The sequence below is a fragment of the Peromyscus maniculatus genome, chromosome 9, assembly GCF_049852395.1.
Source record: "Peromyscus maniculatus bairdii isolate BWxNUB_F1_BW_parent chromosome 9, HU_Pman_BW_mat_3.1, whole genome shotgun sequence".
In the NCBI taxonomy this organism is placed as follows: Eukaryota; Metazoa; Chordata; class Mammalia; order Rodentia; family Cricetidae; genus Peromyscus; species Peromyscus maniculatus.
In genome coordinates, this window is record NC_134860.1 from 102,769,756 (window position 1) to 102,796,162 (window position 26,407).

The following is a 26,407-nucleotide window of genomic DNA, read 5'->3' on the forward strand; positions in this document are numbered from 1 at the left end:
TTTCTATAATCAAGACCACCTATGTAACAGAGGCAGGAGGTTGGGAAGGAATGGCCGTTTAAAGAGAACAGGAAATATTAATTACGCTCAATTCACATATGAAAATGACAAGCAACAAAATACCAAAAAGAATAGACTTAGAAAAAGCAACGTTTTAAATATTAAAAGTAAGGTATATAAAAGTGTAAACAGTTGGGCGGTGGTGGCGCACCTTTAATCCCAGCACTTGGGAGGCAGAGGCAGGCGGATCTCTGTGAGTTGGGGGCCAGCCTGGTCTACAGAGCAAGTTCCAGGACAGGCACCAAAAACTACACAGAGAAACTCTGTCTCAAAAAAACCAAAAAAAAAAAAAAAAAAAAAAGGAGGAGGAGAAGAAAGGAGGGAGGGAGGGAGGGAGGGAGGGAGGGAGGGAGGGAGGGAGGGAGGGAGGGAGGGAGGGAGGAAGGAGGAAGGAAGGAAGGAAGGAAGGAAGGAAGGAAGGAAGGAAGGAAGGAAGGAAGGAAGGAAGGAAGGAAGGAAGGAAGGAAGGAAGGAAGGAAGGAAGGAAGGAAGGAAGAAAGAAAGAAAGAAAGAAAGAAAGAAAGAAAGAAAGAAAGAAAGAAAGAAAGAAAGAAAGAAAGAAAGAAAGAAAGAAAGAAAGAAAGAAAGAAAGAAAGAGTAAACAATATGCTACCATTCACAAAAAAAGAGGTTATATACATGGATTGTTACAGACAAATAATACATATGCATAAGTATAATTATGGTTACTTGTGTGAGGAAGCCTTAGCAGGTTCCAAGTAAAGGAGAGACCAGGTCAGAAAGGAATTCTCTGATGCCTGAATCATGTTTGTCCAATTCAAAAAAGCAAGGAATTCTTAAACTAAATAAAATGTGTTATTTAACTAAGAATCACGTTACAAATTAAACAACAAAATAATAGCAATAGCTAGCTTTACTGAATTCATTCTGTTCCATAAACCAGGCTAGCTCTACTATTACATACATGGAAGGCTCTCACTTTACTGAAAAACCTGAAGGGGGTGGAGCTAAGCAGGTTTCCTAAGACTGCTAAGCAAGTAAGTAAATGAGCCATTATTTAAAACTAAAATATTCTACTCTAAAGTTCACACTTTTAACCACTGTAGAAGACTCCCCCTTTACAATGAAATGCCCAGAAACCAGATAATCAACTCGTCATTTCTCTAAATACCTAGTGTTACAACCACAAACTTCTATCCACTTTCCATATTATTTTCTGTAAAACTCCACCATAGCTTTTTTTTAACCTCTCAACAGCCTTAGTTGCAACCCAGTTCAGTTCACATTCTGCACTCTACCCTTCCCAACGTATTTTTCAAAAACCACTATTTCACAAAGCCTCTAAATCCCCCAAATTCCCACACCCATGCCTTTGCTTCCAGGATCCTTCTAATATCCATTCAATGAAACCCTAACTCAGAAACAGATACCTAGCTTTAAATTTAAAGTGAAGGCTTAGCACAAAAACAACTACTTAATTCATACCAACAATGTAAATAAAAAAGGTTTTCCTTAAAGATACTGATGATACAGAAATTTAACAGTAATTTTTAAATATATATGATAGTAAGGGATCGAAGTAACAAAAGATTAGCTAGGCATGGCATTGCGCACCTTTGATCAGAGTGCTCAGGAGGCAAAGGCAGGTGGATCTCTGCATTCAAGGTCAGCCTAGACTACAGAGCAAGTTCCAGGACAGACAAGACTGCATAGAGAGACCCCCTATCTCAAAACAGAACAAAATAAAAACACAAACGCTAGGGAGATGGCTCAGACCACAAAGTGCCTGCTGCACAAGCATGAAGACCCGAGTTCAGTTATCTAGCACTCACATAAAAATGAATACATAAATAAAAACAAAACAAAATGTTGCCGTGGCATATTTAGAACTCCAGCACTGTAGGCACAGGCACAGGCAGACTCCTGTAGCTGTGGCCAGCTAGCCAACCTAACTAAATCAATGAGCTCCAGGTTTAGGGAAAGATCCTGTCTCAAAACATAAAAATAAAATAAAATAAAAAGTAAGGTGGAGTGAGACCATCAACATAGACCTACAGCTTCCACATGCCATGTGTACACACTCATATAAACACATACACATCACACACCAAAAGAACAAAAACATTTATTACCTGTACTGTAAGGAATTCGCAGTCTATATCATTGTGGTAATTTTAAAATAACATCCACCAGTTCTTCATTCCTCCCTTCAAAGAGTTACCACCTAATTCTCTCCCCACTTGAGTAATACATCAGTTTGAAGGCCTGCTGATGAACTAAGCATGGCAGGCATTATGGCAGGTCTTTCTTCTGGGCTGGGGTGAAAATGGCATTGTGGCATCTCCCTTGCTTTGTCTCTGTCACCTTTTTAATCATATTCAACGTCCAAGAGCACTCAAGCAGCATCATGGAGACTATGCTAGGACAATGAAATGAGGATGCAAGGCAATGGCTAGCAAAGAACTGCCGAGTCTTGCAAACAGTACATGTAAATAAGCCTTGAAGCAGATTCTGAAGTCCAAAGAGAACCCAAATTTTATTTCCAACAATCTGACCACAATCCAACGAGAGATAGAAATATCAACTAACTTGACACATAAAAGCTTCAAGATCATAAATACCTACTTTGTTGCTAAGTGCCCAGGTAACTTGTTACTCAATAACTATAAATCAAATTTTCTCATAATTCTACTTCCATTTTTAACCAACACTTGAAGTTAGTTATAATCAAAACGGGGGGGGGGGGGTATTTTAGTAGTACATAAGAAATTTCATGAAAATTTCTTTTCAAAATGTACTTTGGACTGGAGAAATGACTCAGTGGTTAAGAGCACTGGACATTCTTCCAGAGGTAAACAAGATGGCTTCCTATCACCTACACGGTGGCTGAATTCTTACAAGGATCAGCAGTGACTGCAAGCGCATGCACTTCATGACTGGGAAAAGGGCAGCCCAGGCAAGCAGAACTCAACACAAAGAACCCAAGGTAGGAGAAGAGTTGACACCAAAGAAAGATTCCAGCAAAAAGGAGCAAAATGAACATAAAACATCTGAATTTCCCACCAGAATAACAGCTTCAGTGACTTTTGACAAATTATCCAGATTAATAGTCATTCACAAAATTACTTAAAAGCCTAAGACTAAAACTTCATCAATATCTTAATAAACCTTAATACAACTAGTAAGAATACATTTTTAGTTTTAAACCTTGTGGAGTTGTAAAGGTCCAGCTTCCTACCCCTGGAAGCACAGGAATGGGGCAGTGAGAGGGTTCAGTGCATAAAGGTAATCCAACAAGCGGTTTTCTGACTGCCACATGCACACAAAGGCAAACATGCCCATATACATACACACAAAAGAGAAACATTTTGAATAATGTAAAAAGAAATCATAGGAGTAGCTATTAAGAGCATTAGTCTCTTCTAGATAAGGAGGAAATTGTACATATTCAATGATGAAATTAAAAGAAATGGAGAAAGTCAATAAAATTCTTGAAAATAATTAAACTGACTTAATAATTTAAACTAGAATCAGACTGAGCCTAAAAAAAAAAAAAAGCTGCAAGCAATTATCTAGCATGCTTATCTATTTGTATTTTAACTTAACAATGTCAAAATTGTAATGACAGTACAGAAAACACAGGCATTCCACTATAGTTTCTCCCTGGCGTCCTGGAACTCGCGCTGTAGACCAGGCTGGCCTCAAACTCAGAGAGCTATTGGATGAAAGGCATGCACCACCATCACCCAGCTTCCACTACAGTATTTTTAAAAAAGATATTTGCTGTGGGATGTCCTGTATGCTGTGAATATATGTTGCTATGATTGATTGATAAATAAAACGCTGATTGGCCAGTAGCCAGGCAGGAAGGATAGTGTGGGCGAGACAAAGAAAGGAGAATTCTGGGAGGTGGAAGGCTGAGGCAGAGAGACGCTGCCAGCCGCTGTGATGAGAAGCAAGATGTAAAGATAGCAGTAAGCCACGAGCCACGTGGCACGTGGCAACTTACAGATTAATAGAAATGGGTTAATTTAAGATATAAGAACAGCTAGCAAGAAGCCTGAGCCATTAGGTCATACAGTTTGTAAATAATATAAGTCTCTGTGTGTTTGGCTGGGCCTGAGCAGCTACAGGAGCTAGGTGGACACAGGAATACTCCAGTTACAGATATTTGTCCTGTTCAATTATTCTGAACTTTTTAAAATTTCCAGTGGAAGATAACTGATGGAATTCAACCCAATCTTCCATTTTCAATAATCTTCAAAGAGAGGAGCTGGAGGTTACCTGGGGTAGGAATTAAAATTTAAATATATTATCTCAATAGCTTTAGAACACAGATATAAACCCACATCTGTTCTGACCATTTTTCTTTTTTTTTTTTTTTTGGTTTATCAAGACAGGGTTTCTCTGTGTAGCTTTGCGCCTTTCCTGGAACTCACTCTGTAGCCCAGGCTGGCCTTGAACTCACAGAGATCCACCTGCCTCTGCCTCCCAAGTGCTGGGATTAAAGGCGTGCGCCATCACCAGCCAGCAATTTTTTATTTTTATGTTCATGAAAATACCTAATTTGTATCAAAGTTATAATTCTATATTCTATACTTAGGATTACTCTTTCAAAAACCAAAATTTTAAACTGGGTGGTTGACCCACGCCTTAATCCCAGCACTCTCTGTGAGTCTGAGGCCAGCCTGGTCTACTTCTTAATAAAGTTTTCAAAAGCAGTATTAGTCAATTCCTAATAAAATATGTACCCACATGGTAACTACATAGGAGAAAATGTCCATTGCAGAATTATTTACATAAACAAAATATAGAAAACAACCCTAAAGATAAGAACAAAATGGTGACATAAACCATGGGATAGTAAATTAAAAAGTAGAAAAACTATGTAGGTACTAAATGTGCAAGGACAAAATGTGAAAAGCACTTTGCTTTTCATTCTAAAGAATTCAAGAAAGTTCTCATTCTTATTGTACAGTGATTAACTTAAAAAAATTTAAGAAACTGTCTAATTTTTCTTAAATATTATTCACCTGCTATGGCTTAGGTGTCTCTACTGAAAGTGGAAAATAATCCTCACTGTGAGGTATTATGAGGTATGGGCCTTTGAGAAATAATTAGGATTAGGTGAGTACCTTAAGATGGGACCCACACAATTGCAAAAGCAGCTTTTTGTCCTATGGCAGGCTAGCACATCAAGGTGAGACTACATGGCAAACAGAAAGTGCTCACTTACAGCTGAGAAGTGAACAAGAAAGAAGAAAAGGAGTTGAGTTCCCACTATGCCCTTTGAGTTCACATCTGTAGTGGCCTGAAGACCTCCCACTAAAAAGCAATCTTAGCAAATCTGAAGCAAGCCAAATGTTTCAGAAAAATGGGTTAATAATATATATCAATTATAGTTCTAAATACTAATAACAGATGCAAAATGAAATTAATTATAAGACATAGAAAAAAATCTTTTTTTTGTAAAACCTCACCAGTGAAAACTATAAAATATTGCTTATATGTGAGTAATATATTTCAGAAAGGTGCACTAGGAAATCTCAAACTTACTACACTGTTTACAAACAGAAATCAAATAAAAAATAAGCTTTTTCTTGGTACAAATGATTATTTGAACATCGTTCTGACTAGTCTTATGTTAACTTGACACAGCTAGTCATTGAAGAAAGGAACCTCAACTGCAAAACTGGGTGAAAGCAGGCCAGCCTTAGCTTATTTTCTTAATTAGTGATTAATGAGGGAGGGCCCAGCCCCTTGTAGGTGGGGACTTCCCTGGGCTGGAGGCCCAAGAAAGCAGGTGGAGCAAGCCAGTAAGCAGCACTCCTCCATGGCCTCTGCATCAGCTCCTGCCTCCAGGTCCCCCCTGGTTGGAGTACCTGCCTCGGCTTCCCTCAACTGTGACTATACTACAGGATCCGCAAGCCAAAGAAACTCTTTCCTCCTCAAGTTGTATTGCATCATAAAGTGTCATCACAGCAACTGTAACCCTAAGGCATACACTAAAAATAATTTTTTCTCACAAAAATATGGTAGTAAGAGGGTAATAAATTTGGTAAGAAAGGTTTATCTTCACCCACTTCATCTCATTCATTCTCTTTGGAAAGAAAGTTGGAAGGAAAGGTGGGAAATTTGTTCAAGCCTGACTTAGCCATTTTCCACATGTATACACCAAACAAGGTAATATATCCATTTTGCTCCCAATACTTTCCCTATCTTGTGGTTTATGGATGTTAAGTAATTTTATTTGAGAAGTACCATAAGGCAGTCAAAGTGCTAAAACACACACACACACACACACACACACACACACACACACACACACACACACCACTAAATTTAGTAAACTCAAAATTCAAATGGAAAATTCAAATAGGATTCAGCAATAAAATATGGTCTTGAGAGGCATTTATCAAGATAAGGAAATAAAATAAGCAATGGACATAAGTATCATGGCCAATAATGAATTACACAGTATTAACTCTTCCACTAAATTAATATATAATTAGAATTATTACTTTTGTCTAGCTCCATGAACAGAGCTGCCTTGCACAGAAACACTCAACATTTTCTTCAGTAAAAATGAACTCGTCAGTGCTCTATGTCCAAAAAAAAAAAAATTACTAAACTATTTTAACTAACTTTAAGCTTTAAACTTCTAATCTTAGCCTGGCACAGTGGCAAATACATGTAAATTCCAGATTTGGGTAAGAATAAGACCAGCCTGCTAGGAAAAAACAAAATGGAAAAAAAAAATCCTAATTCTGAAGGTACTATAATAAAGAGGGTTCTGGTAAGATTGCTAGGCAGCTAAAGGTGCTTGCCACCCAGCTTGATGACCTGAGTCCAATCCCCAGAATCCAGAAGGAAGTAAAGAATCCACTCCTACAGGCTGTCTTCTAACGGCCACCATGTGCCAGTGCCTGAGCACACACAGAAGTAAGCAAATAGATGTTCAAAATATTGAAATAAAAAGAGAAATCGACCCAAAGAATGTATTTTTAATGCTGCTCATGTCAGCTACTCTAAAATGTAACACAGTGTTTAATTTTATACAAACGAGCTTGTATTCAACAAAGAAGAAATGTAAATTAATACATTTAATACTGAAGTCTGTCACACACATTGTTCTAGGTGCTACCTAGAACAAGACAAACTATAAGAGGCAAAGTTGGTTTTCACCTGCCAGATTCCAACAATGATGCAAAAACAAGTAACAGTTAACTACTAAACATGTATGTAGCATGTGATGCATGTCATAAGTTATGCAAGAGTGATTAAAGAGTTATGTTGGAAAGTCAATCCCCAACTAGATAGATCCCAGATAAGTTTTTTTTTTTTTTTTTTTTTTTGGTTTTTCGAGACAGGGTTTCTCTGTGTAGCTTTGCGCCTTTCCTGGAACTCACTTGGTAGACCAGGCTGGCCTCGAACTCACAGAGATCCGCCTGGCTCTGCCTCCCGAGTGCTGGGATTAAAGGCGTGCGCCACCACCGCCCGGCAAATCCCAGATAAGTTTATGGGAAAAACAGATCCCATCAGATCTCTATTTTAGTACTGACATACAACACATATACATATAAAAGATCTAAAGTCAAGAAGCACCACCATACAAAGCTTCAGAATCAAAATGGCACCATCATTTAATGGCTATAATCACATAGGACCGCTGTGGTGATATATTGTATACCCTAATAAAATTTGCCTGAAGACCAGAGGACTAGATAAACACGGAGGCCAGGCAGTAGCTGCACATGCCTTTAATCCCAGCACTAGGAAGAAAGTAATCTAGCTGGGCGGGGAAAGGTATATAAGGTGTGAGGAGACAGGAACTAAAGCCCTTTTGGCTAAAGGCCTTTTCAACTGAAAAGCTTTTTGGCTGAGAGCCTCTTTTTGGCTGGAGAGACTTTTCGGCTGGACCCCTTTCAGGTCAGAGGATTCATGGAGTTGGCAAGGTGGGACGTGGCAGTGCCTTGTTCCTTTGTTCCTCTCATCTCTCAGCATTTACCCCAATATCTGGCTCTGGGATTTTTATTGAAAGACCACATAGACTTCAAGCAACAGACTGCGGCAATAGAATATGACCTTGAGAGCCATATATCAAAAGGAGATAGGAAAAGATATTCATAGCTAGTAAGGTGTGCTACTAAATAGTCCTAAGAGTTCACTTTGTCATCTTTAACAAAACCCAGTTCACATTCAATAAAGGCAAAATGATCAGCATAGAATAAGCTGTCAATGAATTTTTACTATTTAAAAATTGGAGAAAAAGGGCGAATATAAGCAATGTGATAGAGAATCACAAAGAAAGTTTAGCTTTGCAGAAATTAGATGCTCATAAAAATAGGAAGTAAGTAAGAATGCAACTGTAAGAAAAGTATACTTTTCTTTTTTTTTTTTTTTTTTTTTTTGCTATTTTTGCTTAGTCTTTCTTCCTTAATGTGCAAACTAACTTACTATGCCAAAGAAGCTACTCAGCAGTAGAGGAAAAATTAAGAAGAAAATCTAATCAAGGTTTAGGCTAAAAAGATCATTATGCAAACACACAAAAAAAACAATTTTTCCATAATTCAAGATAAAAAAAAATAAATTTTAATGAGTTTTTTTAAAGTACTTATTAATAGCAAACATATGCAAAGAAAAAAGTACTACAAAAACTCCAAGGGAATATCTCTCAAACTGTATGTAATGCTTTTAGAACCTTGTTCCTTTTCAAAGGGGTTACTGTGAATGACAGTCTAATAGTTTAAAAAGAAAATTAATGCCAGGTGTGGTGGCACATGCCTTTAATCCCAGCACTCGAGAGGCATAGGCAGGTGGATCTCTGTGAATTCGAGGCCAACCTAGTCTACAAATCAAGTTCCAGGACAGCCAGGGCTGTTACACAGATAAACCCTGTCTCAGGAAAAAAGGGGGGGGGGGAGGAGGAGGTGGTGGAGGAGGAGAGGAAGAGGAAGAGGAAGAGGAAGAGGAAGAGGAAGAGGAAGAGGAAGAGGAAGAAGAAGAAGAAGAAGAAGAAGAAGAAGAAGAAGAAGAAGAAGAAGAAGAAGAAGAAGAAGAAGAAGAAAGTATACCATAATGGAAAGAAAATATCATCCCCACTACCATGCAGCAGTAGCATACTATATGCACGGCTTTGGAGCTGTGCATGTTCTGCTCAATCAAGCAGTTCTCAATCTTCCTAAGGCTGTGACCCTTTAATACAGTTCCTCAATTTGTGATGACCCCAACCATAAAATTATTTTCACTGCTACTTCATAGCTGCAATTTTGCTACTGTTATGAATTATAATGTAAATATCTGTTTTCCAATAGTTTTAAGCGACACCTGTCAAAGAGTCATTCGACCCCCAAAAGGGTCAAGATCCACAGGTTGAAAACTGCTGCTCTAGAGTATAAATAAGGCTTGAATTTAATTGACTGTGAGCTAGTATCTTAACTTCAGTGCCTCATTGTCTCATCACCTGCAAAACAGAGAGAACACTCTCAAACAAAGGGATTAAGAACACCAGCAATGCATGCAAATGTTAGTGGGAGCAGTAGGAGTCCTGTGTGTGTTCATCAAGCAGTATTGATGGAAGGAGGGCAGGCAGTAGACTCTTAGATGTGTCTCATTCTCTTCTAACTGTACAAGGAAACAATTCTCCCCAATTCTATCAGTAAAGAAAAGGGAGGCTCACTTGCCTAGATCCCTAAGCTAACTGAATGGCAGACATGAGAACACTGATCTATGAGGTCAACAAGTTTGCTTTCTTTCTTTTACACAACCTGCTTTCACAGCAATATATAGCTGCAGAAGCAAAAACTAAGGCATTCCCATCTTTACAACAAAACTAAAGTCTGAGCATTAGTCTGTCTCACAATTTTATTTTCTGAAAACTTAAAGGATTTGACTGTATCTAGAGGAGTCCCTTCATATAAAAAAACCTGATTTTTTTAAATTACCACATACGGTAACAAGCCCACAAAAAAAAATAGTGAAAGAAAAATTTTCTATTTAAAACAAACAAATTAAAAAAAAAACCTGAAGCCTTGCTAGAAGAAAATCAGATAGAACACTCTAAGATTTATTTACACACTAGGACTTCTGAAAAGTACTCTAATAGCACCAGAAATAAGCCCACGAGTTGAGAAATGAGATTACCTGAAATGAAGAGGTACTGCAAAGGAAACAATTACCAGAGTGAAGAGACAACCTAGAGAACAGGACAGGGTTAATAACTAGATTGTATAAACAACTGAAAAACCCACAAAGTATTCAACCAATAAATGAGATGGTTCTCAAAGGAAGAAATACAAACGGCCAATAAACAGTCTTAACTACCACAGAAACAAATTAAAATGCTTTCAGGAGACTAGAGAGGTGAATAAAATGTCTGCCTTAAAAGTATGAAGACATGAATTAGAGATTGGGCCTGGTAGTGGTGGCGCACGCCTTTAATCCCAGCACTCGGAAGGCAGAGGCAGGCAGATCTCTGTGAGTTCAAGGCCAGCCTGGTCTACAGAGACAGGCAACAAAACTACAGATAAACTGTCTCAAAAAACAAAAAACAAACAAACAAAAATTAGAGTTTGGGTTTGGGGTGGTAAACAGGCAGACCCTAGAGCTCATTGGTCAACTAACCCTAGCCAAATTAAGGTGCTACAAGTTAATGAGAGACTTTGTCTCAAAATATAAAGTGTACAGTAGTAGGAAAAATACTTGATAAGGACTACTGGCTTCAAGATTCTGGCTCACCCCAAGCAGAATGGCTAGGATCAAGAAAACAAAGGACAGCCAGGCAGTGGGGGTGAATGCCTTTAATCCCAATGCTCAGAAGGCAGCAGTTCGAGGTCACCATAGTCTACAATGTGAATCCTAGGACGCCAGACCTGTTACTCAGAGGAACCCTGTCTTGGGGACAAGGGGGGGGGGGGGGGACAAAGGAAAGGAAAAAAGAAAGGAAAGGATAGGAAAAAGGGAAAGGAGGGGAGGGGAAGGGAGGGGCAGCTATACCACACTTAGGCATACACCAGAAGGACTTTAACTCAACATAACACAGAGATATTTGTACATCCAGATTTATTGTTTCACTATTAGGAATACCTAAGAAACAGAACCAGCAAAATATCCAACAGATTAAAGAAATGTGGTACATTTACAGAGAGGAATTTTTTTCGTCCATAAAGTATAAAATGACCACTATATTTAGTGAACCAGGCCAGACTCAGAATGAAAAAGACTACTTATTTTCTCTCATCATCAGACTCTAAGTGTTAAGTATGTATGTGCGTATAAGAGACAGAGACCAAGTGAGCATGTGAGAGAGATCTTAGGCAGGGAGAGGGTGAGAACAGAGGGTAAAGGAACACATGGTATGTACACTGATGGGAAGACTGAGAGGAGAAAAGGAGAATGCAACATGGGGAGAGTGGTGTCAAGGCCAGTTAGAGAGGAGTAATAAACACAAAGACAAAGAGACACAGACAGACAGACAGACAGACACACACACACACACACACACACACAAATGCCATAATAAAGCCCATTACTTTATATGCTAACTTTAAGGTCCAATCACCATGACAAAGATCATATTTTGGGGGGAAGGGGGTTAGGATTTCACATTACCAAAAAGACATTAATAGGGGAGGGAGGACTGACTAAGCAGATGGCTGAAATCAAAAGACATCAATTCTAAATACTTCAAGAGGAAATTTTAATATCTAAATTCTCAATGACTTGTGAAAAAAGAACAGAACTCTGCTACTATAGAACTTATAATGGAATAAACAGATGCACACATCTGTCACTCAGGTTGGAAATGCAGCCAAGCTTCCCAGCATACCTCACTCTCCATCACTCTCCAAACTCACCTACCCTAACCCAGGCTTCCTAAAAAAGCTTTAATAACCACAAAATTATTAACGTGACTCAATAAAGTCCTGTGTGATCTGGCTCCTCTCTTGTCCCTAACCATTTCTATTCTCCCTCTGCTCTTTCAATTTCATTCATTTCCTCCAAACAATTTTCCCCCAACTCATTTTTAGGACATTCAATACAGTCTGTTCTCCAAAACCTAGAAAGCTGCTCTTCATCCAAGCTGAGATCTAATGTTACCATTTCAAAGAAGCCTTTCTTGACATCTACCTAATGTATTTCCAAAGCACTTTGGACTTCTTTACCACACACAGTATTATAATTACTTGTTCAGCATCTGTAATGAAAACAGCTATTTCATACCTTGCCACATACTATTTCCCACTCTGATTAGTACAGAGTAAATACTCAAAAATTTGCTAATACATTCAAAATTCAGGTTTGTTAAAAAAAAAAAAAAAAAGTGTCGCCGGGCGGTGGTGGCACAAGCCCTTAATCCCAACACTCAGGAGGCAGAGGCAGGTGGATCTCTGTGAGTTCGAGGCCAGCTTGGGCTACAGAGAGAGTTCCAGGACAGGCTCCAAAGCTACACAGAGAAACCCTGTCTCGAAAAACCAAAAAAAAAAAAAAAAAAAAAGAAAAGTGTCATGAATAGTTAAAAACTATATAATGTTCCTTCATATTAATACTTTCTCAAACAGTATGTATTTTATAATTACACGTCAACACTAAGCAAAAAAAACTCTTTACATAAAAAAACAAAATACACAACAAACAGACATTTGCCCAGCAGTGGTGGTGCATGGCTTTGATCCCAGCACTCAGGAGAAAGAGGCAGGCGGATCTCTCTGAGTTCATGGCCAGCCTGATCTACAAAGCAAGTTACAGGTCAGCCAGAGCTATTCTATTACACAGATAAACCTTGTCTAAAAAAAAAAAAAGAAAAGAAAAGAAAGAAACCAACATTAGAAACCACGATGGTAAATAATTAAGCTTTCATAGATCATCACCTAGAATAGAGAAAACATGAAAATTAAAAGAACAAGAATACGAGCTAAATTACTGTACAATAATGTACATTAGAAAGGGCCACTGTGTAGACTCTACTAGCAGAAACTGTTTATTGTAATCCTGGAAAATAAGAGACATCTGAGTAGTTGCTACAATAAGCATGCTGTTGTTTTAATTTAAAAAAATCAGACGCATACACACTAAGTATATAAGTTGTAGGTTAGTGAAAAACCACGAGATGCAATAAAGTTGATCTGAAATGTGCTAATTACAAACTGGGCAGTATTCTAAGATTTTCTTTATATATATTCACTATTTTTCCCTCTTCAAAGATGGAAACACGCAATGAGTTAAGCAACTTATCTAACACTACACAACTTGTAGGCGAGTGGCAGTGGCACAGTTCAAGGCTAGTCCTCAGGCTCACCTGCTATACATCTTCCTCTCCCATCCACTGAAAGCAAAGGTCTTTTTTGTTTATTTGGAGGTGGAGGGTACTGAAGATTTCATCTATGGCTCTGCACACCGCATATGTCACCACTAGGCTATCCCCTCCAGCTCTCTGAAATAGAACTTCTCTCTATCCCGTTCCAGTCAACTAAACTGCTAAGACCAACAGCTGGTCACCTTATAACCCCTACTCCAGCCTCCTCCATCATCCATCCAGCTGTTAAAACTAACTTTGGGCCATCATACTTGATTTTTCTTTCCCTATCTTCCACACCTGCTCTATCAGCAAGTTTTATCAGATCTATTTGTGAAGTACATTTGGTTCTGTCTCCACTATCATCCAATACAGTCTCTTTCTACAATACCTTCGAAATAGCCTCCCTTCATTTCACTCTTCCTCCCCTTCCGTCTCCACAAAACAGGCATATTTATAGTCCAGTCAGTCCTGGTCTGCTTTAAATTACCTTTCTAGTATATGTTAAATAAAATCTCTTTTTTTTGTTTTGTTTTGGTTTTGGTTTTTCGAGACAGGGTTTCTCTGTGTAGCTTTGCGCCTTTCCTGGAACTCGCTTTGGAGACCAGGCTGGCCTCGAACTCACAGAGATCCGCCTGCCTCTGCCTCCCGAGTGCTGGGATTAAAGGCATACGCCACAACCACCCGGCGTCAAATAAAATCTTAATTCCTCACCGTGACCTAAAAGCTCCCATACGATTTGGGCCCTGCCTACTTGTGACTTCATTGTCTTTCCTCTCTTCTCTACACAAATCAAGGATCATGTCTTCTACCAGGCCTTTCCATCTACTCTTCATTCTGCAAACACTTCTTTCCTCAGACTATCACCCCGAACGGTCCTTCTCCTCTTTAATTTTGTTAAATATTACCTGCTCAGACAGCTTCCAACAAGTGCTCCAGCAGCCCCCATCCTAACCACGTTTACACGATCTTCTACTCTATTTCAATGGCCATAACTGGTCATGGCTGAAATAGATTCTTATTGCATCTTGTTAACCTGGGAATTTTAAAGTTCTAGTCCCAAAGCCTCCCTCAGCACACTGTAAAATCTTAATACATGTATTAAATAGGTGAATTATCTGCCGCTGCATCTTGTTATTGTAAATCAACCATACCGAAAAGAAATTTACCTATGATGTTTTGCATTGAATAAATTCATAAAAAAATTCCTAAAAATTTTCAGCCTAAGACATTTCAACGGTTGCACGAACTACTGAATTCCTCCTTAAACTGCTAAATATCCCATATATAGAGAAACTTGATTTTTTTTTCCCCCTTCTCCAAGTGAGTAGGGTGTGAGTGCAGAAAGGGGGTTTTACTGGGCACATTGGCACCTGTTACATCTTCAATCAGTTAAGAGAGGTGCGTATGAACCAGACACCACATGGAAGACGTGGCCTTTCTTTAAGGGACTGTAAGTGAAACCTGAAGTTTAAACCCGAACTGCCCTAATCCCTAATAAAAGTCATTCATCTCGTTTAAAGAAACAGTGTAAAATAACCTATGGCCAGGATGATGATATTGCGAGCATTCATGGAAAGCAAAGAAACCCATTTGAAGGCCCTCAGCAAACACAGGTGTATGGGGAAGTTCGGTATCACCCTACGTGTAACGGGAAAACAAAAGCAGTAGACACCGGTTCAAAGATCAGCTCAACGATAAAAAAAAAAAAAAAAAAAAAAATGAAGCACAGCTCCAGCTTCTGCTATCTCGATTCTGGACGCGAAGGTGGAGGGAAGGGGATGGAAACAGAGCCCCGGGACCCCTGCTCTTCGCTCTGGCCTCCGCCGCGGGCACTTCGAGGAAAACCCGCACCGACCTGTGCGCCCGCCGCCGGTCCGTGCTCGTCCCCGTCCCCCCACCATCACCGCCACCGCCGCCGCCGCCGCCGCCGCCGCCAGCGGCATCCCCTGCAAGGACAGCTCCCCGGGGGTACTCACATGGGCTCGAGGGTCTTGCTGAGCCAGGACTTGAGTGCCTCGAAGTTTTCAATGATCATCTTAGAGACCATGCACCGCGGCCCCGAGGAGGCCGGTCACACGCCTGCTGCGCTCGCCCAGGTCGCGGTCGCAGCCGCCGCCGCGCCGCCGCCGCCGCCCCCTCCTCCGCGCGCCGCCGTCCGCGTGGGCCGCGGTGGGAGGTGCCGGTGGCAGGTTCCCGCGAGCCGCGCTCGGCGAGCAGCTCGGCGGGGCCGCCGCCGCCGCCGCCGGCCACGCGCCCGCCCGCCCGCCCGCCCGCCGCCGCCGGGGAGCTGGGCCCTCGGCGGACCCCGGCCCCGGGCTGAGGCGGCAACGGTTGACGCGGGCCCTCCCCCTTGCCCGGCTCTCCCCCCGAACCCCAGTGAAGCTTCCCGAAAGGACCGCCGAACGCGCCCGGGGCCCAGGCCTTTCTCGCTCCCGGCCCTGGGACTAGGGGCGTGCCGGCAAACGCGGCGGCGAAGAGCGCGGCCGGCGGAGGGCGGCTCAATGGGGAACGGTTCGGGGGGTCTTCCCGGCTTCCAGCACCCCCAAGAAGATGGCTGCCGGCAAACCTCGCGAGAGCGCACGGAGGTCTCGCGGGCGAGTCCCGGAGCATGCCGGGAAGAGACGCAAGCTCGGCGGACCGTACGGCCGGCCGGCCGGGCGGATGCCGCGCTGGGTTCTGTGTCGGCGTGGGCCGGGGCCCTCGTTCCTTTTTACCCTCTCGGTCCTCGGAATGGATAACCACAAGCGCCGGCCTATTTCACAAGGATGGAAACGGCCACGGGCTCCCAAGCATTTTCCTCGGAGAGGGCTGTGCTGCTCGTGTCGGCGTGAAGGAACGGGCAGGATGAAAGGGCTCCTTGGGAAGGCGGCCCCCCCAGTTTGCAGGTGTCCTGCAGTTGTGCGGCCTGCCTCAGTGATCTCAGCACCTCCCCAGGACAATGTTCCGCGTGTGCACTGTCCTGTGCACACGATGGATAAAGACAGCCTGCTCTGATACCCACTGAGACCTCCAGAGCCTTAGTGTCCTTAGCCAAAAGTACATGACTTGTTGGCAAAGGTCTAGTGGCCTATGGATGCCCCCCCCCAAACAAACCGTGATTTCCAACCTAGCTAAAGACAGTTTTGTTACGTTTTAAATTCTGTCCATTTAGAAGAGACTGAACACTTTTCTCCAAGAAATTATAATGTACTAAAGCAGAGCTTGCAAATCAGCATCCTATCTACCACGGGTGGTCCAACAAGTTTGATTCTATTATATAATATTATTAAGAGACTAGCAAAGACTCTAAAGTCCATAGACTACAAGTGGAATGAAAACAGTTCACGATCTAAAGACACAGCGAACCATAAAAAAAACAATTCTTGATGAGACAGAATTTATAATTTGCTGGAGTGGAGTGTCTTTTAAGAATTAACTGAGATTATACAATGCAAAGCTAGACGTTTGCTCTAAAATCATCTTAATTATAATCAAACTAATGGATAACCAAGGTATTGACTAACGTGATTTAACTAAGTAAAATAAGCCAGATATGAAAAGATAAATATGTCTTTATAGAGGTTGTTAGAGGAGCAAGGGAGAGAGAATGTAGAATGGTCGTCAGGAGTGAAAGGTGGAATGGCAGGCAAAGGAAAGGGAACTTGGGAAATAACGTCTCAGTGATGCAGAGTTTCGGTTTGGAGAGATAATAGATTTCTGGGATGGATGGTGTCCATGGCTGAACAGTTTGACTAGATCTAATGCCATAAAGTTGTACACATACAATTATTAAAATGGTAAACTTTGGGTTACATGTAAAATTTATAAATATTATATTGCTGAGAATCGTGTTTCTGTTTAAAGTCACTGTATGTATTGTTGATTAATCAATATTGAGCTGTTCACTGGCACTGTAACACGTTTAAACAAAGCTCATATAATTCATGTACTTTTCTGTGTAAAATACATCCTTTTTTTTTTTTTTTTTGGTTTTGGTTTTGGTTTTCTTCAGACAGAGATTCTATGAGTAACAGCCCTAGCTGTCCTAGAACTCACTCTATGGACCAGGCTGGCCTCGAATTCATCGAGAACTGCCTGCCTCTGCCTCCCAAGTGCTGAGATTAAAGATTAAAGGCTTGTGCCACCATCGCAGGGCTGCAACACCACCGAGCAGCTTCTTTTTAGGGACCATGGAGAGTAGCTCATTATTGCATATGGAGTACAGGGGCATTTTAAACAATGAAATCATCAGCAAAAAGCTCATAAATGAAGAAAATAAAACATGGCACCAAATAGATCACAAAAGGTCCTTGTTTCCATTGTGTGAACTATAAAAAGGAGGCAGGATGTCAGTTATGAATTATTACGTGGGGGGAGGAAATCCCCGAAGGTATCCCCTGTGTGCAGGGAAACATGCTGGGCAGATGCACATGTGGGCATGGTGGAGGTGACAGCAGCCAGTAATTCACAACCCAGACGCACATGGAGAGTGTATTATAACAGAGAGATTAAAAGAAAGATAGGAAAGAGAGAGACAGGATGGGAGAGGAGGAGGAAGAGAAGAAGAGAGGGAGGGAGAGAGAAAGAGGAAGAGGAGGAGTTTTTCCTTAGAATGAGGCTTTTATGTGAGGACACAGGGCGCCAAGGGGTAGGATTTCAAGAGGCAGATCAGAATATTAACAATGTCTCTTTGTCCAACCTCACTGAGAACATACACATCATTGAACCTGAATTTCTAACCACTCAGCCTTTGGCCACAAATGTCCACTGCAAAACCACCACCAGTGATGGTCTGGGGGTTACAGATGAATTCTAAAGAGGAGGAAAACTCATGAAAATAGAATCTGTGAATAACAAGCATCAGCAGCTGTATTTCTGAATAACAAAATGAAGCCCTATACTTCCAAGAAACTTTCCTTCCCCACGGAGAGTGACAGCAGTTCCTTCCCTTCCATGGTACACTGGAGTACCACCCTGCAGCTAGCCGCTGCTCCCATGCTCTCCTTCCTGAGGCCTTATCATTCAGTCTGTATCACTTCATTGCTTTATTTCCTTTAGACCTCTTTTCAAAGATAGAGTTTGGCTAGTGCAGTAACCACCAGCGTGGACATTTTAGAACCCAGCATTTGTGACTTCACATTTTCCAACATGTATTGGTCTTTCAAGACCCAGTCACTGTTACTGTTGTTCCTTTTGCACGGAATAATATTCCTCATTGCTCACATTCCATTTCCTTGCTGACAGCCTAGATAATGGTTCTTAATAGCCTTTTGGTTCCTAGATGTAGAAAAAAAGTTTAATTTTGTTATTTAGTTTTCTAATCGTTCTCGTCTTCAAATATGTTGAGCATCAAATTAATTCCCTTTTATGCTTCTTGACTTAGCATCATATCTGAAACAACAAAAAAATTGTTAAAGGACATTTGCTCCACTTTAAGTAGGAAAGTAACAGAAGTAAGAAACTTTCAGCTAGTCATAATAATGATACATTTTTCTACAGGTTTGTATCCTATGCTCTTTTGTCATGAGTTGTCTTTCTGCTGTGGGATGGTCTGTATGTCAAATTGCTCTGATTGGTCAATAAATAAAATACTGATTGGCCAGTGGCCAGGCAGGAAGTATAGGCGGGACTAACAGGAGAATTGATGGAATAGGGAGGCAGAGGGAGTCACTGCCAGCCACTGCCATGTCAAACAGCATGTGAAGACGCCGGTAAGCCACGAGCCACGTGGCAAGGTATAGATTTATAGAAATGGATTAATTTAAGATATAACAACTAGACAACTAGAAGCCTGAGCCATTAGGCCAAACAGTTTAAATAATATAAGTGTCTGTGTGTTTATTTTATAAGTGGGCTGTTGAACTTCTGGGGTTTGGTGGGAGTTGGAGAAAACTCTCCAGCTACATCTTTCCATTTCCCCAACCCCCTCCCCAGGAGTTAGCAGACTTAACTTCTTAATTCTTTCAGTTTTCTCACAAAGTTGGTGAATATAGTCTTATCACTTCTTATTACTCTCAATGGTGCTTTTAGAGCCTTATTTAAAAACTCAGTTTTCAATGGGGAGTGGTGGCACACACCTTTAATCCCAGCACTCAGGAGGCAGAAACAGGCAGACCTCTGAGTTTGAGGCCAGCCTGGTCTACAGAGTGAGTTCTAGGACAAGCAGAACTGTTACATAAAGAAACCCTGTCTTGGAAAAAACTGAAAACAAACAAACAAACAAACAAAAAGCCACACACACAAAAAGAAAAAAACCCAGCCTGCATTTCAAGATCCAAAAGATATTCTGTATGTTCTTCAATTTTGTCTTGCAGCTCTTCATTCTCTCTAGAGAATGCTGTCGGCATCTTTTTTTGCTCTAGAGCTGAACTAGTTTTTCTCTATAGTGCCCCTCAGTAGCCTATTATTTCCACATCGATGGGAAATGTTACTTATCATACATTATATTCCCATTAACACATGACTGAGGTTATGGCTTCCAATCCTTTTGGTCTATTTGTTATGACTATACCAGTACTGTGTTGTTTGATTTCTGCTGTGCTAATACCTCTTCTCTGTGCTTCTTTTTCAGATTAAACCTGGCTAAATGGTCTTTAATCTTTAATCTTCCAAATATTTAGACATCAGGCATAGAAAGAAAATGTATATCATTACAGCAATACAGATGAGGAAGGATCATGCCTAGCTTCTTTAAGGATAGGGAAATTTTAATGATTAAGAAAGATAACTAGTAAAAGAAACTAGCCATGTGAAACAAAGTTCATACCAGAACATTTCAGGTTTATATAGTAGCGTGTAGAATGCTCCTGATACAAATAAAAGCCAAGATCTTTTTGTTTGTTTGGAGTTTTTTGTTGTTGTTTTGTTTTCTTCTGTTTTGTTTTTCGAGACAAGGTTTCTCTGTGTAACAGCCCTGGCTGTCCTGGAACTTGCTCTTTAGACCAGGCTGGTCTTGAACTCACAGAGAGCCACCTGCCTCTGCCTCCCAAGTGCTGGGATTAAAGATGTGCATCATCACTGCCTGGCTCTAGAACCAAAATCTTTGAAAAGGTGTAAGAAGTAGAAAAATATGAAGTTGGGTGGAGAAGGAGAATGGCTATGGGTCATTTTGTGGTTGAAAAGGGAAATAAGATTTCTGTAGACTAGGCTATGGTGAGAAGCTATTGAAGAGTGTTCAACATCGTAGGGCAAATTAAAGTCAAGAGAACACCTGCACCTACTTCTCAGCACTACAATCTGAGAACAGGCAAGCTGTTCTTTAGTATAATAATACCAGAGTTTTTGTTTACCCAGAAATAATATCAATATCATATTTATTTATTTATTTTTTCCAGAGCTGAGGACCGAACCCAGGGCCTTGCGCTTGCTAGGCAAGCATTCCACCACTGAGCTAAATCCCCAACCCCAATATCATATTTATGAGTAGATTGTATTTTTCCTTTTCTTCTCACTTTATTTTTTAGATTACAATTTAATTGAAATATTTCTCCCTTCCCTTTCTTCCCTACACGACCTTCCATATATTCCTCCCTGTTCTCCTTCAAGTTCATGGCCTCTTTTTCACTGTCATTGCACACATATATGTATATGTGCATGTATATGTATATTGCATGTATGTGTATATGCATATGGGAATATATTTTCTTTTTTTGGCGTCTTGTTTTGTTTTATTTTGTTTTTTGTTTGTTTGTTTGTTTGTTTTGTTTTCGTTTTCATTTTTCCGGAGGTGAGGACCGAACCCAGGGCCTTGTGCTTCCTAGGCAAGTGCTCTACTGCTGAGCTAAATCCCCAACCCTGGGAATATATTTTCTTAACCAGACTGACTGCTGCTAGCCAGCAAAGAAAAATAATGTTTTCTGTGGAAAGCATAAATGATGCAAAAGAGAGGGCTTCACAGCCTGCTGCTGATGTAAACTGGAATCAAAAGGAGACTGTCATTTCCCCTCACGGGACTATGGCGCTTCCAGTATAAGAGGATTGAGAGGCATCCATCAGCCCTTCAGTGGACATTCTCTTCCTGCCATAGAACATTTTAATAACTACTTCTCTAATTCAGAAGTGTCATGGAGCCACTATCCTTTAGGGTGGGTAGCAATAACGTGAAAAGGGCATGGATACATATATACACGTATATTTCACAATCATCTAGTGTACAAACTTTTACAATGATACCAGAGAAGTATAAATCTTAGTAACCAAGGGAGAAAATACAATGGTATTTAAAAGCATCTGTCAGTGAAGTGAGGCAATGTCTGTGTTGTCAACATCATTTGAAAGAAAAAGTGAAAAGAGTAGAATATCAGTGAGACAAGATTGGTCATGAATCCATTATTGTTGAAACTGGATGATGAGGAAAGATTATGTTTCTTTCAGATTTTTAATATATTTGAAGGTTCCATGATAAGAAAGGCTTTTACAAGTTTTGTTAAGGAAGAGAGACCCAAGAAACAAGCAGACTTCTAAGAAGGCTGGGGTAAGAGGTCCTTGAGAGCAGAGACTTGGCCTACTGGAGGACTACTGTGTCTTCAGTGCTGGGAAATGTGCATAACACATAGTAGGCTCTCACTGTGTGCTAAGTGAATGAATGCTAGAGAGTAAAACTTGGACTTTGTGAGATAATCTGGTCGTTCAGAGTAGGAAGCATATCCCGGGGTCCACCCCTCTACCCTATCACATCTGACAGTCCATTACCTCTATGTTTAAACTGTTATTGTGTGTGACATTGTAGGCACATATGCCATGGCATACATGTAAAGGTCAAAGGATAACTTTCAGGAATTGGTTCTCTCCTTCCACTGTGGGATTTTGAAATCAAACTCAGATTATCAGGGTTGCTAGCCATCTCAGCAGCCCTCATTATAGGTTTTTTCAAGTTATCTTTACTTTTTAAATTGTGTATGTGTTGTGGATATGTGCGTGTGGGTGCAAGGGTCTACAGAGACCAGCGATATCGGATCTCCCTGGAGCTAGAGTTAACAGGCAGCCGTGAGCTGCCTGGGTGGGGTACCGGGAGCCTAACTGGGGGTCTCTGGGAAGCCGGGGCACTCTTAACTACTGAGCCATCTCTGCAGTACCCTACTGGATGTCTTAAATACTTCAGCCCTGCATGGCGGTTTGAGCCTGTAACCCCAGCCCTTGGGAAGCATAGCCAGGATCTCGAATGAGGCCACCACTGATTGCAAAAGGAGTTCCAAGCTACACGGTGAGCCTGCTTTGGGGGGGAGGGGCGGGGAGGAAGAATTCCTCAAAAGAGAAAAGAAGTTCTGTTCACCAAGGGAAACCGAACACAAACTTCTGTGTTGGGATCCCACGACAAATAGACATTCTCAGGCTGGCACACACATGATCCCCACAAAGTTGCTTTTAGGGACTCTGTCGCATCCTTTCTTTCCTCGTTTCAACGACTAGTTATGGTGCGGTACCTCCGTGCTTTAAGCCAAAAACAGTTGAAAAACTAAAGTGTCCTTTACCCAGTGTTCTCGTTCCACTTCCTTCCTTTCTAATTTGAGTGGGAGAAGTGATTAAATATTCTTTTGAAGTCCGTCCACCTCTGCATGTTATGCTTGGTTTCCGTAATGCCTTGGGACAGAACTGTCTGCTACAAAGGTAATGATGTAGAACCTAAATCAAGGCTTTTGGTATTCAAGGCCATTATTTTGAAGACCGGAACACGAAGAGAAGAAAGCAGTAACAGTGAGAGAACATACACTGGCCGAATTAAATGCTCTCATGAGACGTTGTCCATAAGGATTGAAAGCTGCCCTGTCTACTGTCATAGCCACCAACAATGTATGGCCACTTAGCACTTACAATGTGGTTAAAGTAGTGTGAACCGTGCTGAGCACTAACTTTAAAACACATTGTGACCTCCAAAATCCTTTGGTTAACATAGTATGAATTAGCAGGAAAACAAGATTTGTGTGCGTACGCATAGGCATCCCACAGACTTACAGATGACTAAAGCTTCCACAGCATCCTGAATCACAGGAGGAAATCCTGGTGGTGGCAGCAGCACACGTTACATAAGGATGAAAAAGGAAAATCATGGAGAATAAAAGGTGTCTTGTTAGATAGTAAAAGGTCACTCAGGTAATAAAAGCTCTTGCTCAACAACCTTTAGAAGAATAAGTGACTATGCATGCAGGGCAGCAACCTCTAGTCCAGCAGTTCTGTGGGTTGTGACCCCTTTGGAGGTCAAACGACCCTTTCACAGGGGTCGCATATCCAATATCCAGATATTTGCATTATGATTCATAACAATAGCAAAATTACAGTTATGCAGTAGCAGCGAAAATACTTTTAGAGTTGAGAGTCACCACAACATGAGGAACTCTAGTCTCTTCTGTGACCCAAGTCCATTTTCACTGGCAGGTTCCTCTGGTGAAAGGATCCACTACAGTTGTGTTCCTTTTAAAGGATCCACTTTTAAGCACATAAGGGAAGCCCACAGATAACTTCTGCCGGCATCTACTGTTCCCAGAGTACTCTCAATTCCAAGTGCCAGCTTTAAATTTATTCTTTGACACTTTTATGCATGTATACAATGAAATATGATCATGTTTGTCTTCATCACTGTTCTATTGCTGTGAAAAGACACCATGACCAAGACAATTCTTATTAGAGAAAGCATTTAGTCGAGGGCTTGCTTACAGTTGCAGAGGGTTAGTTCATGAACATCACGGCAGGGAGTTAAGATGTCAGGCAACCCAGCATGGCACTGATAGCTCACATTTGATCAACAAGTTGCAGGCAGAAATCGAGAGACTGGGTCTGGTGTGGACTTTGATAGCTCACATCTGATCAGCAAGTTGCAGGCAGAAATCGAGAGACTGGGTCTGGTGTGGACTTTGAAACCTCAAAGCCCACCCCCAGTCACTCAACTCCTCCAATGAGGCCACACATACTAATCCTTTACAAACAGTTCCACTATCTGGGACCAAGCATTCAAACATATGAGCCTATGGGGACCATTCTCATTCAGACCACCACAATGTCCTCCCTTAATTGTCTCTCTCTAACCCCCTCTGAATGCCACCCAATGCACCCCCTCCAAACTTCATGACTTGTTCTTATTTTTTTTTTTAATAACACAAGTCCAATTAGTGATGGCCATATGCATGTTCATGATGTGGGGCTATCCAGTGGCCACACACTACCCCCCAATACAATGATTCTTTTTCCTCTAGTAGTTATCAACTGTTAACAGCTCCTCAGTTTGAGATAAGGCTTCATGAGCTTCTCCCCCATCCATGCTAGAATTTTAGTTGGCTTGGTCTTGTGCAGATCTTATGCAGGTCACCACAGCTACTAGGAGGTTATGAGTGCAGTAGTCAAGTCATTTCCAGAAGACAGCATTTCAAAGCACCCCTGTCCACCCACAGCTCTTCTTACATTCATTCTGCCTCCTCTTCCATAAAGTTCCTTGAGCCTTGGTTTGGCCAGAGTGGAGCATGTGATAGGAGTTAATAAAGATATTCCATTAAAGGTTGAGGACTCACAGTCGCGTATTCTCAACACTTGGGTCACTTGACTTCTGCCCCCCTGCAAAAGAGAAGCATCTCAGAGCAGCCCACGTCTAAGGGTATAAACATAAGTATTCATAAGATAATTTGAAAATATGACTGTTTATCAAAATAACAATAGTTGATCCCACCTTAGGACTTATGTATTTCTCAGCATGGGGCTTTTGACCAGGTTTACATTACCACTCCTGAATTCCTTCCTGTGGGGCAGACCGCAAATCCAGTTAGAAAGCAATTTGCTACCCCATAACAGCCATGCCACTATCCTACAAGTGGGCACATCTTGCCAGACCAGTTGGTATTACTAACATACAGGACTCAACACTTGGCAAGAGCACTAGATAACTTTATGACTAGTAGTAGTAGTACTTTATGACTAGTAGTAGTAGTACTTTATGACTAGTACTTCAAACACTATGAAAACTAGCCAGCAAGGAGGTTCAAAATGGTTTTAAATGGGGTTTTCCACATTCTGCACCTAAAGTGTGTGGTGTCTTTAGCAGTAGGACCTAACCATGTGCTTATGGTTGGCAATCAAGAGCAATGGCAATAGCCTGCATTTTTTTTTTTTTTTGAGACCTCACAGGTCTTTGTTTCAGTTAGGGTTTTCTATTGCTGTGAAGAGACACCATGACCACAGCAGCTCTTACAAAGGAAACATTTTAATGAGGCTGGCTTACAGTTTCAGGGGTTTAGTCCATTATCATAATGGCAGGAAGCATGGTGGCATGCAGGCAGACATGGTGCTGGAGAAGGAGATGAGAGTTCTACATCTGGATCTATAGGCAGCAGGAACAGAATGCCACACTGGGCATGGCTTGAGCATCTAAGACCTCAAAGTCTGCCTCCAGTGACATACTTAATAAGTCCATACCTATTCCAACAAGGCCACACTCCCAATAGGGCCAGTCCTTATGAGCTTATTGGGCCATTTTCATTTGAACTGCAACAGTCCTCCTATAGGTATCACATTTGGGAGTATTTCCTGAACTCCGTCAACTGCTTGTTTTCTTTGATGGTTAATCCTTATTATCTGTCAACTTGGCTGTAAGAGAATGACCAGTGACCATGGAATCCCAGTCTCTCGTGAGATGAGTTATAGCAAAGCAGGGGACTCCGCTGTAGGCCTCAGATGGTATCTGATAATATTCTTAGGTTTTGGTTTGGTTGAATCTCATAGTCTAAGTTAGTACAATCTAAAAGATTTCATCTGATCACCATGATGATATTAGGACAAACAAAGAGGTAGAGAAGGAATGCCTATTAAGGGGCTAAGGTAGCCCAAGATAAATTGCAACTGGGCTCTAAACCTGCATATTTCCAACCTCTCCATGATCCTTGAAGTTCTAATCAGTTAATCATCATTATGAAAGATTCAATAAGGTGTAACATTTCTCCATGAACTTTCATTCATCATACTCAGAGTTATAGGAGCCATTGTTTAACTATACAAATATTTTATATTCCTCTTTGCTTCCATAGATGTATTGATGTCAATGAACTGCCAACATATGGATACAACATATAGGCTTTCTGTTTCCTGAAATTTGAAAGCCACAATAAATTAAAAAACTAAAATCCTCTTGTA

At 41.1% G+C, this 26,407-nt stretch overlaps 1 protein-coding gene across 33 annotated transcripts in view; it reads right to left on the reverse strand.

Moving 5' to 3' along the window:
• Positions 1 to 15,470, reverse strand: part of Rbm26 (RNA binding motif protein 26) — a 72,822-nt gene extending 57,352 nt beyond the window's left edge. For 27 of the 33 annotated variants that reach the window (XM_076545543.1, XM_076545542.1, XM_006977973.4 and 24 more), the window contains exon 1: positions 15,295 to 15,456. In XM_076545543.1, the coding sequence (XP_076401658.1) occupies positions 15,295 to 15,365 (71 nt within the window). In that variant the 5' untranslated portion in view covers positions 15,366 to 15,456. Of the gene's footprint in view, positions 1 to 15,294 lie in introns of all 33 variants that reach the window. The other 6 variants (XM_076545541.1, XM_076545540.1, XM_006977972.4 and 3 more) reach the window with 4 other exon arrangements.
• Between the last annotated feature and the right edge of the window lie 10,937 nt (positions 15,471 to 26,407).